This window comes from Gymnoscopelus braueri, assembly GCF_963280865.1.
Source record: "Gymnoscopelus braueri genome assembly, chromosome: 20".
Classification (NCBI taxonomy): Eukaryota; Metazoa; Chordata; class Actinopteri; order Myctophiformes; family Myctophidae; genus Gymnoscopelus; species Gymnoscopelus braueri.
The window spans coordinates 6,663,848-6,682,758 of record NC_137622.1 but is presented as its reverse complement, the minus strand read 5'-3'; the positions used below and the strand labels follow the sequence as shown (position 1 = coordinate 6,682,758).

The 18,911-nt window shown below is 39.6% G+C and overlaps 2 protein-coding genes and 1 long non-coding RNA gene across 3 annotated transcripts in view; 1 reads left to right on the top strand and 2 right to left on the bottom strand.

Annotated features, from left to right (window-relative positions):
• Nucleotides 1-18,911, bottom strand: part of LOC308076418 (uncharacterized protein) — a 218,203-nt gene that overhangs the window by 11,255 nt on the left and 188,037 nt on the right. The gene's annotated exons all lie outside the window — the stretch shown is intronic.
• On the top strand, nucleotides 1,874-2,818 carry LOC308075888. Its single transcript, XR_013932231.1, has 3 exons — nucleotides 1,874-1,989; nucleotides 2,136-2,192; nucleotides 2,711-2,818. It is a non-coding gene; the product is annotated as an uncharacterized lncRNA (long non-coding RNA).
• LOC308076324 (endosomal/lysosomal proton channel TMEM175-like) overlaps nucleotides 8,508-18,911 on the bottom strand; it is a gene marked incomplete at its 3' end in the record, with an annotated part of 11,133 nt that continues 729 nt past the window's right edge. The window contains exons 2-10 of the mRNA XM_080416561.1: nucleotides 18,327-18,365; nucleotides 18,126-18,223; nucleotides 17,960-18,011; nucleotides 13,461-13,496; nucleotides 12,461-12,544; nucleotides 11,035-11,199; nucleotides 9,726-9,804; nucleotides 9,316-9,451; nucleotides 8,508-9,096 (exon numbers count right to left, since the gene is read on the bottom strand). Of these exons, the coding sequence (XP_080272687.1) occupies nucleotides 8,508-9,096; nucleotides 9,316-9,451; nucleotides 9,726-9,804; nucleotides 11,035-11,199; nucleotides 12,461-12,544; nucleotides 13,461-13,496; nucleotides 17,960-18,011; nucleotides 18,126-18,223; nucleotides 18,327-18,365 (1,278 nt within the window). The remainder of the gene's footprint in view (nucleotides 9,097-9,315; nucleotides 9,452-9,725; nucleotides 9,805-11,034; nucleotides 11,200-12,460; nucleotides 12,545-13,460; nucleotides 13,497-17,959; nucleotides 18,012-18,125; nucleotides 18,224-18,326; nucleotides 18,366-18,911) is intronic.

Here is an 18,911-nt window from a genome sequence, read left to right as displayed (position 1 = left end):
TGTTGTGCTGCAGTCAGAGCGTAGTACTAGTGAGCTTGTAGATCCGCCATTTTCGGTGCACTAATCCGGCTTTCAGATCATTGATGACATTTTTTTCATATTCCTTCTTATATGTTGTGGGGAGGTGGGGTGGGGTGGTCATTGAGGATCGTATGTTGTGGTCCTGAGCTCCTACACAAAAATAGTCAAACAAAATATTAACAAAGATCAACGGCTCAATGTGTCGAATCGCGGCACATTTCAGCGTGTAGATCGGCTACTACTACTGTGTGTGTGTGTGTGTGTGTGTGTGTGTGTGTGTGTGTGTGTGTGTGTGTGTGTGTGTGTGTGTGTGTGTGTGTGTGTGTGTGTGTGTGTGTGTGTGTGTGTGTGACACTTAATATTAGCCTACCAATTAATGGGCCATTTGTTTTACAGATCAGGAGAGAAGATCACATGCATGGTGGAACATCCCAGCCTGACCGCGCCTATCAAGATGGACTGGGGTCAGTTACTATAAACTAGTGTAATCTACAGTCTAAATAGCAGATATAAGCCTTGGGATGTGCATGAGCATGGCATTGTTAAAGAACTTTACCACTTTTTTTGTGGATATGAAGTCATTGCTGATGGTCAGTTGAAAGAAATATAGTTCATTCATTCATTCCACAACCAGATACAGTTGAAACTCCAGAGACTACGTCACTGGGTGGTGGATTAGACTAGGCTTCTAAAAAGAGAGCAATAGGCCTCATGCAGAAAAAATTTAAGAACACATTTCTTCTTGCTCTTATCCTTGATTTTCTTCTTATTTTGTTATTGTGGGGGATTCAGTAATATTTTCTTACTTTGCTCTTCTCTTAGGTAAGAGCATATTTTAAGAGTGGTCAAGAGCGCTCTTATACTGACTGAGATAAGAGTCCACATATTGTTTGTCCAATGCTAGAAAGCAGGCATTTTACATTTGAGAAATATATAAAATGCATGAATATCAAGCTCCTAGTGCGGCACTGAGCTTGTGCTATTTTTGAAAAATCTTGAACATTTGTGCAAATATTTGCACAAATGTTCACGAATATTTGTATATATTTTTAAAGTGAACATTTTTAACTGTCAAATATCTCTCAACATACTGTATGTCTTAATTTATCCCCTGATCCCCATCAAAATATGTTGTTCCAGGGACCCCCCAGAAGCAAATATTTGAGTTAAAAATGTTGTTTAAAATGTTTTTATAAATTATATTCAAAGATTTGCACAAAAGTTCAAGATTTAAAAATAGCAGATCTACAAGCTCGTAGCGTGGCACTCAGTGCTGCGCTATGAGCTTATTGATTTGATAAAAACAGATAAAAGACCAGATTGATTTGATAAAAGCAGATCAAAGAGTCATCATGTTTTTTTCTATGTGAAAATAAGACAGTTTTCTTAGACAGAACAAGCACTGATGTTCTTTTTTACAAACTGCCTCACAGTTCTGAGTCTATGACTCTGTCCCAAGATACTTTCTGCACATTCCACAGCCTGGTTTATAATCATCATAGTAAAAGGTTGATTCATGTCTTCTAAAATCTATCATCATATCCTTTGCTTTGGATGTATTTAGCTCTAAGAAGGACATGTCACATCAGGTGACAAACTCCTCAAGGACTGGACCAATAGTGTTGGACTCATTATTACTGAACAGACTCACAATGACTGTGTCGTCTGTTTATTGTTTATTGTGTTTGGTTGTTGTAGCTTATTGTCAGATGACTCCATGTCAGAATCTGTGAAGAACAAGGTGTTTTAATCTACTGATATGATATGATATGATATGATATGATATGATATGATATGATATGATATGATATGATATAATATGATATGATATGATATTTGTATTGTCAGATGACTCCATGCCAGAGTCAGTGAAGAACAAGGTGGCCATGGGAGCATCAGGTCTGGTTCTGGGTCTGGGTCTGGTCTTGTTCCTGTCTGGATTCATCTACTACCAGTGGAAGAAACGAGGTGATTAGCATGTTTAATTACAACCCTAATGTTGCTGTGTTGTTGTGTTATTGTCTTCACATTTATGCATTTTATGGAGAAATACACACAATACAGTACATATGATGATGTGTCTGGTTTAACTGTCTCTCTTCTTCTTCTATCAGGTCGTATTCTGGTGCCGACAACCAATGAGAATCTCTAGACTCCTCCCACACACCCAGGTTCACTTCCTCTTTCTTTTTACTAAACTTTTTTGTTTTTTCAATGTATAAAAGTGTATAAAACTAGAAAACATACACAAAACAACATGCTTGTGTAATAAGTGAAACAGCTAGCCTGGTAAACCATCACTAGCAGATCATTCCATCACTAGCAGGATCAAAGACAGAACATTGTGGTCCAAAAGTGAGTGTTCTACCAACTGAGCTGGGCTTCCTACTAAGATACACTATTGACAAAGTTTTGGTCTACTTTGATGGTTACTTTAGTTGCAGGGAGGGTGCTGGGAGGTTAGGTTTTCTAAGTAGTTTACTAATAACTTGTTCATGATCTATTATCCATTTATAGCATAGTTTTAAATCGTTAAATCATTAACAAACATTTAACAAGTTATGAATGACATATTAATAATAATTTGGGAATGATTAATTTACTATTATAAGGGTTATTATTTTAAAGTGTTAATATGTTCACACAGTTGATAAATTCTGATTCTTATTGTTTTTTTGTCTTTTCACAGAACACCTGGGTGTGTTTTCAGAGAAGCAGAGAGTCATCGCTGCTCCACAGTGGAGGGAGGACGAAATACATGTGTGTCCATTCAGCTTTTAAATAGTCATAACAGCAGCACAATGATCATCAACTTTTTTCACTGATGTGTCCTTTAAACAATTCAAAATGCTAAATGGCTAGCCAAGGCTAAAGATAATTACTGTCTTTTCCCGGTGTTTCGCAAAGGTTGAAGTGGTTTTGAGGTGAGATTAAGGTTAGGGTTAAGGTTAGGTTTATAGACATAGCTGAAATCCAAACCCGAAAATCTCGGCCACTCGCTCACTCCCACTCGGTCACTCCGACTCCAAACCGGATGTGCTCAGGGTCCAATTATTCAGTTGCTTCTTGGAGGAGGCGAGTGGAGTCGAGTGGAGGAGCCGAGGAGGCTCTCTACTTCCGCATTTAGCGAGTGTACATCAAGTGTAGGCTCGACCACTCTCCACAGCTCCTCCGTGGCAGACTTCCGCATCACGTGTACACGTTTTTTTTGTTATTTCCCTTCTCCCGTGACGTATACATAGTCCTCCTCCACATGTGGCCACACAAACAATGCTTGAAACCCGAAACCATGCCGAAAACCGGCTGTATGAGCAAAAAGAGGGACGGGTCAGGATTTAATTCATAAATGTAAGTTTGCTCATCCTGGCGCTTCGTTCACTAATTCAGGAATAAATGGCTTTGCACACAATGTTAACTATAAAGATAACAATGTGGCCATCCACATTGATGAATTGTCTATTCTTATATTCTGTATTATTCTATACCTGCATATTATTCTATGCATGTATATTTTCATCCACGGCTCTGGTCCAGCTGTTTGAGACGTCATAAGTGATCGCGGAATTTTCCGTCGCTTTGAAATGACGCTAAGTGCAGTCCGATCCTTTGACGGCAACCGCTCGACCACTCCGTCCTCGCAAATAATCCTCGGCTCCTCGCAGGGGCGGGGCTTAGGCGCGAGTGGAGGAAGCGAGGAGAGTGAGCGAGTGACCGAACTTTGGGGAATGGATTTCAGCTGTGTGTTTGTGAGGTTAAAGGTCAGGGTTTAGGGTTAAGGTTAGGTTTATAGACATAGTGTTTGTGAGGTTAAAGGTCAGGGTTTAGGGTTAAGGTTAGGTTTATAGACATAGTGTTTGTGAGGTTAAAGGTCAGGGTTTAGGCGCCACCTGGGCAACACACCAGAGGAAGAGGGAGTCCCAATTAGTGTGGGCGGTTCATCAAACTACTTTGTATAGTTTATGTCGTCAGAAAACACAAACATAATATTTCAGTTCTACACTATATTGAAACATTAAATAAATGATCACAAACACAATCACAGTTCTTCAGAACATTAATATTAATATCCATCTGAATGGAAGTCAGTCAACCAAGTTTGTGAAAAGGGTTTTATTATTTTATAATTGACCATAAGTCATTTATTATGTAATCATTTATAATGTGTGATAATTAATGTGTTACGATCATTATGACATCACTGTTTCCCTGAGGGTCAGCTCTAGGGTGGTCTGAGGTGATGGGTGGACCTAGACCCTCTAGGGTGGTCTGAGGTGATGGGTGGACCTAGATCTTCTAGGGTGGACTGCGGTGGTGGACTGCCACAGTCTATGACATTAATGGGAAACACTGATTGCAATCATTTATATTAAGTAATGATTTATATGTAATCATTCATATGTATAATGAGCAGGGGAGCAGATCTCAGGGGGGGGGGGGCACAAACAAGGATCATTCTCATCAATAATATCACCAACACAGAGTTCAGTTCTTATTTTTGGATCCTGATTTGACTAATGATCAATACATCCAGTAATCAATACCTTCCGTTTATTATCAATATCTACTGTAAATTATTGATATCTAAAATGGCTTCCTGTCAGTTCATAAATAATAATTCATTACTCAGCACTAATTGAAGGACACATACATGGTGAAGTGTCCTAAATGTGTCCTATATGTATAAACCTCATGAGGTTTTAATTATTAATTTTAAGTATGTTAATTAGGAGAATGAGCGCTCATGGTGTGACAGTGGGTACCCCATTCGGATGCTTACTAAAACAAAGAACAAAATATGTGCCTAATTCTGACAGTTTAGATATTCCTTGATCAGTATTATTTATCTTTCCGTTTTTCAGCTCCACTGTTGTGTTTCTATCCGTTCATATTGGCTGAACTTCACTCATTAAACTATTTAACAGCTCTGTGGACAAGTGATGATGATGATGATGATGATGATGAAGCTTGTGGATTCATTTATTTGGCAGTTGTTGATGATCAGGACACACGGGTGGCAAAAGCTAAACCTTCAAAAGGTATTGTGTTTACTGTATGGGAGAATGATTTCAAAAGTGGAATCACTTTATATATTTCAAATTGTATCATTTATTTCTAAATATTTTATTGGAGGAACATGTCAGACATGTCCCCTCCTTCTCCCCTGGGATCTGGGCCCCTGATCATGAATGGTTTGAAGTTCAGATGTTAGATTTTGGCTTTAATTTTCTTGGTTTGAATGGAAGGTCACAATATCAATAGGATAAAGGAATGAGAAAACATAATTGTGCCTCATGTTCTCTTACATTTCACTGCATGTTGTTTGCCAATTTCAGCCAATCAAGAGAGAGTGCCCATTCATCATCTGTTTAATGTGTAGCCTATGTGCATTTGTTTAGTTAAGAGCTGGACACACAATTGGAGACTCCTGTTACTGAACAAACACTCTATAGCTATGATTACTATCACAATATAGAGCTATTTAACACTGTTACTGAACAAACACTCTATAGCTATGATTACTATCACAATATAAATCTATTTAACACTGTTACTGAGCAAACACTCTATAGTAATGATTACTAGGGGTGGGACGATATGGGTACCTCACGATACGATATATATCACGATATTAGGCCCAAGATAACAATATATATCACGATATTCGACGATGTTCGATATATTGCGATATCACGATATTCGATATATATTGCAAGAAATTTCACCAACGATATATCACGATATCTGAAAATATCGATATATTGCGATATCACGATATATTGCATGAAAATTCACCAACGATATATCACGATAGTCCTTGTATTCAATTCATAAACACATAAAATAGCACCAAACGGTTCAAAATCATCATTACACAAATACAGAGTAGGAAAAACAACGTATCACAAACTTAAAATATCGATATTTTCCGGCAGTGTATCGATTATTTATCGCGGGAGAAAGTATCGTGATATATCGATATATCGTCCCACCCCTAATGATTACTATCACAATATAGAGCTATTTAACACTGTTACTGAACAAACACTCTATAGTAATGATTACTATCACAATATAGAGCTATTTAACACTGTTACTGAACAAACACTCTATAGTAATGATTACTATCACAATATAGAGCTATTTAACACTGTTACTGAACAAACACTCTATAGTAATGATTACCATCGGGCGTTATGGTGAAATTGGTGACCTGCTGAAATATGTGACCATCTTGTGAACGCAAATCACTGCCGTTGTTTATTAACAGTTAAACCTAGTATACTCTGTTGATAAACGAAGTCAACAAGATGGTCACATATTTCAGCAGGTCACCAATCTAACACTAACAACACAGCCATGCTGGAGGATGGAGGAGGCAGCAAGTTGAGCATTGGGATCTGGCTTTTGACCTGACCCTCACAGCGCCATCTACTGGACCATGTACGTACGTTACATATGCCATAGTAGGCCTACTTTCTACATACAAAAATAGTGATCATTCAAAGGAAATCACATAGATTTCAGTTCAAAATGAAACAATTTCCAAGTTTAATATCCCAAGTCTCTTTCAAAACTGAGTAGATATACAAATATTAAAGGAACATTACAGTCATTTAGCAGAACTACATACAAACAACCTACCTACAAAAATAAATAAAGGTTTAAAAGGGGTGGCATTACACACAAACATTTTTAAATCACACACTGACTCCAATATTTAAATTGCTTTTTAAAAGAAAAGGCGCAACGAATACAACACATTGATTAGATATGGCCTGCACATCTGACATTTGAACCTGTAACTAAACAAAGTTCACTCTTCTATCATCATGTCATAATCAAACATAACAGTAACTGGACGGAGTGTCTATGCATCTTCAGTTTGTGTTCGATATCAAAGTTATTCCTCCAAATCACACACATTTTAAGAGATTCTCATTCATCGTTCTAAAGACAAATCTATACAACACCCCACTGAGGAGAGTCCTCAATGCTTCATTGTCCTTCTAGCCCATCACTCACCCAGTTTACTACATAACCACAGGTTCAAATACACTCCATCCTACAGCAGGGGTTCCCAAAGTTGGGGTCGCGACCCCACTTGGGGTTGCTGGACACTGACGGTGGGGTCGCGAATTTATTTTGGGTCATTAAAAAGATAATAAAAAAATGTGAAAATTGTAATTCAACAGAATGGATGAAATACAATCTAAAAATGATTACAAATGGTACATTTTACCATTTTAATACATTGCAAATGCGCACCGAACGTGCGAGTCAATGGGCGCATTATTTTGGGGTCGCGTGCTGAAAAGTTTGGGAACCCATGATCTAGAGTACACTCAATTCCACCTCCTGCTAGTCCAAAGCCATTGCACTTTCCCCACTGTTCTAACCCTCAATGTCCAGTGGGCGGGGTTGACTCTACATCAGACTGTGACCAGGGGTCGATCACTCCCTGCTATGTCAAAGCCAAAAATGGAAGAATCCATCTCCAACTGCATTATCATACTGTTGAACTTTACCCTTCTACATCCAATTGGCACTTAAAAATATTATGGCCATCCACAAGCAGCAACTAATGGGGTCCAAGCACAGAATAGAAGATGGTAAAGAGGAAGGTGATGAATTAGATAAAGATGAAGTTTCCAACACCTGTATTAAAGACAGCTTCCAACTATTACAATTGTACAGACATTAATTTAAGGCCAAATATTCCAACTGCTTCGTTAAAAATACCTGGTTGGGTGATGTTTGGACAAACTGACATTGATTTCAAGCCAAATGTTCACAGAGCCCATGGTCCATGTATTTGGAACCGAAATTGCTATTGGGTGATTTCAAAGTAATTTTACACAGGGTATGTTTCAGGTACTTACAGTTTTGTGATGATTGGCCCAATTTATGTACTGATCCACGCCCTCCATTGGTCGTATCTTCAAAACTAAAGATATCAACAAGTTGTATGTCAGTTTTTATAAGCTTGATCCAATAATACTGTTTAGGAGGAGTCTGTCTCTCTCCTTTCTCCTCACCTCAGTGTTACCTACTGTACACACCTGTCTCCACTCCCTCATGAGTCCTGCAGTATCTACTCACCTGCTGTCACTTCCCTCGTTTGTTTGCCCCAACGGTACAAGACGGGACTCCTTCGGCCCATTTCTTTTTTTGTGTGCTTTTCCTTAAACGGCACAGTACTTAAGATTTTAAATTGAAACTTATCGTGTTCGATTATTTTGTAATGAGTCCTCACATCAGATTTAAGGTACCGCTCACCTGAATCTAAATAAATAGGATCAATCTAACCCCAAATTCCCCCTTAAGGCCATGCATATTTGCAATGCCCATTTCCAGTAACAAACATTTCACTTTCCAACGGCCACTTCCTTCAAAGCTAAGTGACTAGTGCATTAAAGGGCAATCTAGGGTCTTCCTCCTCCTCCTCCTCCTCCTCCTCCTCTAAAACCGACTGAAGATCTGGTCTATCAGGACAGAACATTAACCGTAAAAGCGACACGTACCAACAACCTTAACACCAGAAAGGCAAATGGCACCGTGATCTCCATCAGGTGAAAGATAGAAGTGCTAAATCTACTCAAAATACACGTTAGAAAAAACGTCCCGAACGCTATACTCGGATACAACGCTAGCTTCGCTAGCATAAAGGCATGCTCAGATCCGCCGTATCTCACTTTTGGGTGCAGAGTGTTCCGTTCATCAAACAGTGTGACGATCCAAATGGCTAGCTGGAATATGCCCGCAAAGAAGATGATGACACAGCTGATCTGAATGGCCTCCAGCTCGTTGCGGGAGTTGCGCGGGAACTCGTGGGTTAGCTGGTAGGCTAGAGGCAAGCCTCCGACGAAGGCGAGGGAGAAGGTGTTGAGAAGGCCCATGAAACGCGTGGCTTTGGTGACGTGGAGGAAGAGGGAGTGGTGGACGAACCAGAGGAGACCGACGGTGGCGAAGGAGCCGAAGTAGGCCAGGAATTCTGGGCCGTAGGCCTGCAGAGCTGCGACCAGACTGCCGCCGTACTGCTTCTGTACCGTGTCTGCATCGGGAATGTTGTCCTCGCTGAAGGCCCCACAGGACATGGAAACGGTGATTAGTTCAGATTTTCTTTGACACATCGATATAAAACACAAAAGAACCGCTCAAGTTGACGGACTTGATGATCACATGTGGCCTGCTGTACTGAAATGTTTCAGTGAAAATAATTTATTTAAAAAAAGGTATTTACCCTCCATTAATCCTACTGTATTATGACAACAAAATAAAAGGGATTCAACAAACCAAATGTCCAGGATGAGGAGTGTGGCTACGATGGCGTAAACTCCGTCACTGAAAGCCTCCACGCGCTCTTTGCTGAGGGGTTCATTGGGGTGGTACAAAAACATCTGCATGGACTCTGGAGTCTCCTCCCTTTGACCTGAAACAAACATACATTCATATTCTGTAACAAAAATAATCTAAGCAGAAAGCCAAACTGGAGCCATATGTTCTAATGGACCCAATGTAGTTATTATTTAGTTATAAGCTCTTGTTAATAATTTCAAAATCTTAAAAAATAAATAAAGCTGATCTACAAGAACATGCACAGGAGCTCTTAACCAGAGTGGAGTTACAGTACATGCTCCAGCTATAGGTGACCACCTACCCACCTTCACGGTGGTCACTTATCCAGCTAAAGAATAATTCCTTACCGATGGCTTTGCTGCGACACCACTTTAACGACTGGGTGATGTATGGCAAGAAGATCACAATGGCTAAGAGCACGTAGGCCTGCAAGACAAAATGAAAACAAAGTTAATAATAATAACTTTATTTATATAGCGCCTTTCAAAAACAAGTTACAAAGTGCTTTACAATAACAACAGTTAAAAAGTACAAATCAGACATTAAATTGCATATATAGTACAACAATTCATAGTCTAAGAAAAAGCTGTGCGAGTTACTAGTAGACACAACAGTTCAGGTGCTCACTGGATGCAGGAATATTAATATGTTTATGACAAGATTTTAAGAGGATATTTAATACTTCTGCCCTTATGTTATATGTAGGGCTGGCCCTACAATCCAAAAGCTGCAATTCATTATAGATCCAGTGGGGGGCAACATTGCAGAGCCTAGCAGTGGATAAAAGTGTTTGAGTTTCATATGTCCATATAAAACAACACATTTTAAATGAAAAGTAAGCCTAGTAGCTTGGAAAATGTTAAATCCACAAATTTGCAAATGAACTCTTCAGGTTGTGTGCCAAGAAGTCTAATCTGTCCACATTGTCAGGTAGAAGGGAATTCCTTCTCTTATTGACAATATAATATCCAGCCTTCGGAAATATGCGTTCCAATGGAAGTTGCAGGGATGCAAAGACAGTGTTTCACTGCCAGTGGTAGTTACGGGTACCGTACTGTTTGCCTTCCACCACGCAAGCTGGCTGAACTACTAACTACCTCGCTTAGTAGTAGTAAAAAGCCAGTCCAATTTAGGTAAGATACTGTATGCTTGACAATTGAAATTGATTTCACAATTGATTTCTTTGTGCTATTCAAAAACGGCAGATCTACAAGCTCATATGAGCTTGTAGATCTGCAATTTTTTGAAAAATGGAAATGTTTTGCAAATCTTTGAATATATACGTTTTAAAGCGAACATTTACTCCGATCTGTTCTTCTGGGGGTCCCTAGAACAACATATTTTGAGATGGGGGTCCGCGGCCAAATACATATCATTTTGGGGGTACTTGACATGGAAAAGTTGGCGCACCACTGATATAGCAACATAAACGTTTTTTTATATAGCCAAATAAATCTTAAAATGACACAGATGTGTTCCTGGTCTTAAAAGGTTAATAAAATATATAATGGGTCAACTTGACTTCTCCTAAACAAAAGGCAGTCAGACTGTTCTCTCAACTCGATCTATGACGAGCACGCCAGAGAACCCAGCTTGACCCGTTTCTTGTTGCAAATGAATAGACAGAAAGAGAGAAGATTTTAAAGCACCACCGACCACTTGGAAGAATATGAACGCGAAGATACTGGCGAAGAAGCACATGATGGGAACCCTCATGATGACCTTGAGGATGTGGTGCTTGTAGAAGGTCTGGTTCTCTGAGATCTGGATCTGCTCGTTCAGAAGGAACGGGCGGCTGAACGCATAGACCACAATCACAGCCTGGAGACACACGAGAGAGAGAAGATGAAGCCGCACTCCGTAAGATTTATGTCCTTCCCACGATTCGAACATGCAGGTCTCCAGCACGGAAAACACAATTTCTGTCACACAGAATGCCTGCTTGGGCAGGGGAGATGTTGCGCTTCATTCTTCAGGCAATACTACTTTTCAGCTAGTAGTGGTCCTATGCGACCATAGGGTTTAAATTTCCTTGTGTCTAAATCTCCAACCTCCTCATCGTGTACCTGATGAAGACCTGATGGGCGAAACGTAGTACCTCCAATACAATTTGCTCTGAGGGAGCATTTAGAGTGGTGTGTGGATAATTATTTATTTTCTTGATCTTCAGTATTCTTCATCCTGCACCCGTGTTTGTTTTGGATGTGCGTGCATTGCTCTGGAGTGTATCTGTTAGTACTTGAGCTCAAGTAGCAGAGGCAGGGTGAGCTCAAGTGTTCCTTTATTTTGATTAGAAATAAAGGAGAATCATGGCAAACAAATGGAATGGAAATCTTGTATGTCCAAAATGTTACTTTTCAGGAAATGGAAAAAAGAACCTGTGTTCCAATGGATCCTTTACTTTGCATTGGTTAAATAATTATAAACCCACAGACAGACTTATCCACTTTCACAAATGTTCTAAAATATTTTGAAGGACACTCTTACTGTATACAACGAAGTAGGGCATTAATTTACAAAACAAAAACAAACCTAAAAAAGTTGAAATATGGAGATACAAGCTTTCTGCCCGGCATCAACAATATGTTACAAGTGAATACACACATTTTAAATTAGATTTAATTAGAGAAATCAAAGCAGGCCTTCTCTGCTAAACATGACACATACTAACTGTAGGAAAAAGATCATCAATGGGTCATCAATGCTGAGTGTGTAGAGAGGCTGTTTGGGAATTGGAAGATCGGTTTGACCCTCGGCCCGCCCAATGTACCGTGGTATGTGTCAAAGTGTCCCTGAGCAAGACACTTAAAACAGCCCCCCCCCCCCCCACCCCCCGACCCCCATGCGCTCATGAAAGTCACCTGAGCAGCTATCTGCTGGGGGAAACTGTAAAAGCAATTTATCCTCCCTCAGGGCCCAGAAAATACTCCCCTTTCCCTATTTAATCAGAGGTACTATAGGAACTAGGGGAAATAGGCAAAACAACTGCAATACAAGTATTAAAACTAAATAAAAATCACAGGCATTTCCTCCTGGTTTTGATTCCTCTCTGTTCATTTTGCACAGCAGGCTCCTTCCTTACCTGAATTAAACCAATCACCATGACACACGCACAGAACAACAGGATCCCTAAGATGTTGTTAGGGAAGGTTGCCATGAGGCTGAACTGCAGAGGAAAGAAAAAGACAACCTTGTTACGAGTGTGGAAAAACAACACCAGAGTCCACGCTTTCTGTTCTGTTGTGAACAAGAGAATCAACTGGCTTAGTATGTTTCATTCTGAACCCTGTTTAACACATTAAAACTGGGAATGCATCTGTGTAACCACTCTGTCTTTGGCTATTCAAAAATAGCAGATCTACGAGCTTGTAGATCTTTTATTTTTATTTTTATCGTGAGCATTTTTGCAAATCTTTGAATATATATATATTGTGAGATGGGGGTCCACGGCCAAATATATATCATTTTGGGGGTCCTTGACATGAAAAAGCTTGTATATCTGCTATTTTGAATAGCCAAAGAAATCTAAAAATGCAGATGCGTTCTCGGTCTTAACTCATTGAGTGCCATTCACATGTTTCACGTGTTTTAACGCTATAGTGCAACGTGCTTCACATGTTTTTGAAAAAAGTTGTAAAAACCCAAGATATCATTATCTGAAGATTTGCAGCTCCATCAACTCCTTGTTTAACTTATAACTGAAAAAGGCTGTATCTCGCTTAATAAGCACTTTTTTTTTACTTTGAAAAAAAAAAAAGATCAAAATCATATACTGGCAGAAAATAGCCAGAAATAATTCAGGCACTCAATGAGTTAATGGGTTAAACAATATGAGCCAGATGAGGAAACTGTGTAAAAAGCAAGTGTGAAGGACGCATGGTCATGGACATTCAATGTTTAGTCACATGCAACTACAACTACTACAGCTATTTAACCAAACAGGTTGACTGAGTGAGAACACACTCTTGCAGCAGTGTATAATGATGTAAAAGAACAGAGACTCACACCCCTTTCACAGACCCACAACTGCCTAACATTATCACAATGCCTGTGAGCAGCACTCCCAGTCCACTTATACTCACTGTGTAAGGTAAAAACGTTATCAACATCATGCAGGCCTGAAACAGAACCGAGAGCAGAACTTAAAATTAGAACAGAGGGAACCTTTTCACCAGAGAAAAACAGACATTACTATTTTATCCACTCTCTACTACCATTCAAGGAATGACGTGTATTTGGTCCATATTAGTTACTAGAGGTTCGGGCCACTACGTACGTGACCCTCACACCTACGCCGCACCGCCGATCCGACCCATATGTCTGAATCATATGCCGGGAGTTTGTCAGAGTACCCGTCTGTCTATGTCCATTTTGTACCCATATATGGAGATATGCCCATACCCTGTATATTGATATGCCCATATATGGGCATATTGGTTGGATCGGTGGTTCTGGTGTAATGGATAAATTAGAATGCCAACCTGTTCTTCTATCATTTCTGTACTATCTAACTTTATCTGAACTAAGAAGGTTTAAACTCACAGCAGGGGTCTTTAGTCAACCACTCTACACATGAATGTGCTAAATGTAACTCACCTACAGCTGTAAATGGAACAGCTGATCTGAATCCTTCATGCTACTGTCACTGTCTCAGCTATGTGTATTTGTGTAGCTATGGTTGTGTCTCTCTTATATTTAGTCCATACCTTATAAGACCATTTAGAAAAGCCTCTTTGGTACAATGTGGAGTATAAAGAACTGTGGTAGAGGAGGTTTGAGAGGTGTGGTGCCCCGAATGGGCTGTTGGTCAGGCCAGGAGGCCTGGCTCTGAATGATCTGTATGCTGTTGCTCTCTGCCTGAATCTTCCTAATAAATGATGAAAAACTTCACCTGAATGGAATATTAATATTCTATTACATTTGGCGTTGTCGGCAGGATCAATATTTCATATTTCATAACTAATTATGATTATGGATACTTGATCAAAAGAACTTAAGGGTGAAGGACTTTTTGGGGAGAAGATTTTCTCAAAGCAGATCCGGACCACATCCAGACGATGGAGGACAAAGAGGAGACCGCCACAGAAGCAAGCTATGCAGAATCAACTTCTGATGATCTTCAACAAGGTCTACACGATTGGAACCTTGCAGACCGATCTATTCTGTCTGTGATGACAACAAGGAAACCACAAGCTTCAAGCCACAGAGGGAAGGAGCAGAGCATGCGTTTTCCACAGAGCATGCATGGTCACCAGCCATGAGAGCAGCACCAACAATGTCACCATGCAGCAGCAGAGGTGACGAAATCGACACCATACAAACAACAAGAGACTTTGCCACAGCAGGAGGACAAGACACAGAGAGCCACAGAGAGCATTTGAGAGCCACTGAACTGGGACCCACCAGCCCAAGGGAGATCACTGCCACAGAGAGACATGCTGCACGTGAGAGACACTACTGGAACCACTAGCAAAGTGGAGATCGCTGTCAGAGACATAACCAAATGGACCCGTACGCCAAGTGAAGATGGAGGAAAGAGCCAGGAAGACTGGAAAACTATATTCAATATCTAACTGAAAATATTTGTTCATACTGCCTAATCTCTGGCATATCAACGTCTGGGGTGAGATAAATTAGGTCGTGAAAAGCGAGCCCTCCGTGAAATTCGGTAAATACCTGTACTCTTGTGCAAAGTTGGTGTAAGCCAAATTAGGTCGTGAAAGACGAGCCTTCCGTGAATTTCGGAAAATACCTGTACTCCGGTGCAAAGTTGGTGAAAGCCAAATTAGGTCGTGTAAGACGAGCCATCCGTCAGACGGAAAATACCTGTACGTACGGTACAAAGTCCTTAGAAGGAAACTGTCAAAATCAATCCGTGAAAGGCGGTCCGAATTGGTAAATGAATCTGTATGGAGCCCTCAGTCTTGAGAAACAGAGATTTAACATACAAACAGAGATAGATTTGACATTATGAGTGAGAGGCTTTCAGAGCTTTCAAACCTAAAACAACCAGGTCTATTAGTCTGTAATATGTTTCATGTGATATGTTTGATATTTATCTGAATAAATTAATATAGGAATTTTAGATAAAAGCTGATATCTAAAAGAAAAAATTAGTCAACTGGGCATTGGCCATAAATGTGGAAATATTTGTTTTGACTGCATAGTCTCTGGCCTTTTAACGTTTAGAAGGGAGAGAAGTGTTTAGACACGCGTATCGCCCCAATTAGCCAGCGTGCTAAGGGCCCTTTGCCTTGAAAAACAGAGATTTAATGTCCAACCAGATAAAAGATTTCACATATACTAAATTCTAGAAAATGAGAGAGAGAGAGAGCTCTACAAAAATGGTTGAGTAAATATATAGCTATATCAACATGTAGGTAGGAAAATGTCTATTGATTTGGCATTCTATAAATCACCTGTCGTATGTACATGAATATGATTATTCATGTACAAAAAGAAAAAACTCTGGAATGTAATGGATAAATTAGAATGCCAACCTGTTCTTCTATCATTTCTGTACTATCTAACTTTATCTGAACTAAGAAGGTTTAAACTCACAGCAGGGGTCTTTAGTCAAGCACATGAATGTGCACATGAATGTGCTAAATGTAACTCACCTACAGCTGTAAATGGAACAGCTGATCTGAATCCTTCATGCTACTGTCACTGTCTCAGCTATGTGTATTTGTGTAGCTATGGTTGTGTCTCTCTTATATTTAGTCCATACCTTATAAGACCATTTAGAAAAGCCTCTTTGGTACAATGTGGAGTATAAAGAACTGTGGTAGAGGAGGTTTGAGAGGTGTGGTGCCCCGAATGGGCTGTTGGTCAGGCCAGGAGGCCTGGCTCTGAATGATCTGTATGCTGTTGCTCTCTGCCTGAATCTTCCTAATAAATGATGAAAAACTTCACCTGAATGGAATATTAATATTCTATTACACTGGACAACTGGATATTCATATATGCCCAATTGCCCATATATGGACATATCGGTCGGATCGGCGGTTCTGGACAACCGCATCCGGTAGGCACCAAACTCCCTCGAGTCCTTGCCGATGTGCGAGCCGAGTTTGAAGTTGGTCGGTCCCATATATGCACATGACCATATGGTGTGCATAGCAGTCGGATCTGTGGCTCTGGACAACTGGATCTCCATATATGTCTATATATGGGCATGTCGGTTTTGTTTATGGTCATGTCTGAGTCAAAGTGAGGTGGCTGTGGTCCGCCGGCCGGCCAGCCAGTCGGTCATCCCTTATAGTCCATGAGCCTGAGCCCCAAAATTGAGCAAAAATTATCGAAAGAGTGGGCAAAACCAAACCTATATTAAATTGTTCATAGGGTCAATACGAGTAAATAAATATATGATAACCTCTCCACAGGAGCAGCTTTTTCATGGTTATCACACATTTTGTTATTTTCCCCATACGTACATGACAGGTGAAAAAATGACAAAATTTAAAAAAGAGTTATCATAATGAAACTTCCTGAGTTGATTACTTACATGAAGACAATGATTTATCGTATTACAAGTTTTCTGAAATTGTATATTTAAATATGCAAATTAGGCATTTAGTCCATGAGCCAGAGCCCCAAAATTGAGCAGATATTGAATATTCCCTTGTTAAAAACCTTTGAATCCAACATCTTAACAAAATGAAATAAGTATGTTGACTCTGGCTTTGTCCAATGTTGATTCTGGAAAGTTATGCAAATTTGGGCATATTTTCCTATGCCTAATTTGCATATTTAAATATAAAATTTCAGAAAACTTGTAATACGATAAATCATTGTCTTCATGTAAGTAATCAACTCAGGAAGTTTCATTATGATAACTCTTTTTTAAATTTTGTCATTTTTTCACCTGTCATGTACGTATGGGGAAAATAACAAAATGTGTGATAACCATGAAAAAGCTGCTCCTGTGGAAAGGTTATCATATATTTATTTACTCGTATTGACCCTATGAACAATTTAATATAGGTTTGGTTTTGCCCACTCTTTCGATAATTTTTGCTCAATTTTGGGGCTCTGGCTCATGGACTATTAAGCCAATTTTAATATATAGGATATTAACTATTTGTAAAGTAATTCAAATTTTAGGTGCAGCCAGTAAGTGATATTTTTTGTTAAAATAAGTGTTAAAGAGCTCTATATTGTGATAGTAATCATTGTTATAGTGTTTGTTCAGTAACAGGGTCTCCCCATCTCTCCAACTCTTTAGTAAAAAATAAAAATACATTTTCATGTCGGGATAACAATTTTATCCAATCAGGATAAAGAACTTATACTGGATACAAGATGAACAAGTGAAATTGGAAGTGATTACACAAAGACATTAGCAGACAAAATTGGAACTGGAACACTAAAGTGAAGCTGATGAATGGGCACGCTCTCCTGATTGGATGAAATTGGCAACGCACCTGAACATTAACTTTCTGTTTATTGAAGAGCTGGAGAGACCCCCTGTTACTGAACAAACACTATAATTATAGCTTCAAATGTATAATGAAAAACATTTTGTTTCAACCAAAACATTAATAACACCACCTTAAAGTCACGGCTGTTTGACACTTACGAGGTTCAGAAGTGCAAGACTATCGTCAATTCGTTCAATGACTTGAAACAATCTGTGAAAACATAAAACAGGAATGAATGAATGAATGACAAACATGTTAGAAACAAAAACACTGTTACATAAAAGATCATGTGAAACAAAACTGAAAAACTATAAAGTTATATACCTAACATGAGCAGCCCATGCCATAGTGACAATCATGAATGTCATCAAGTATACAGCGATCTTTGTTGACAGCATCAGTTGAATGCTTTCCCTTAGCTCCTAACAGACAAACACAAATGGATTCAGTATGTCATAGAACCTTATTATTTACAGCATTTTTTTTGTTCTGCATCAAGAGTGTGTTATACTAGCTCATTATTACCTCGTTATCTGCAATCTTGGTATGTGCAACAGGTAATATCTATAAATAAAAGGAAAAAAAGCAGTTAGGTAAGTGTAACAGGTGGAAAATGTGTGTTGTTAAACTGGGGGGGAGGGGTTCGGGATGCATCATCCAAATGCATATCATTATATTATACCTTTAATTAGCAATTTGTGTTTTTCTTTTTTGTTTTAATAATTTTTATCCCTCGATTTTTGTTAACCCATTTTTCCCCATGCAGTGCCAATGCCTAAGCTGTTATCCTGGCCGCTACTCTCCCTCTGCCAGTCAGGGGAGAGCCCCGAACTGAGCTCATGCTTCCTTCAATGCATGAGGAGTGAGCAGGCCGCTTCTTATCACCTAGCCTCGGAAGCCCATGCCTTTTTTACTCATCACCTGACAGGGGGGAGTTTCCCCGGTAGGACGTAGCGCGTGGAAGGAACACGTTATTCCAACCAGTTCCTTTCCCCTCCATCAGGCGCCCCGGCTGACCAGGGGGAGGCAGTATAGAGACCAGGATTACTACATGTTTTTGTGAGGGTACCTACCCTAGGGGACACGGGGAAAACATGCAAAACTCCACAC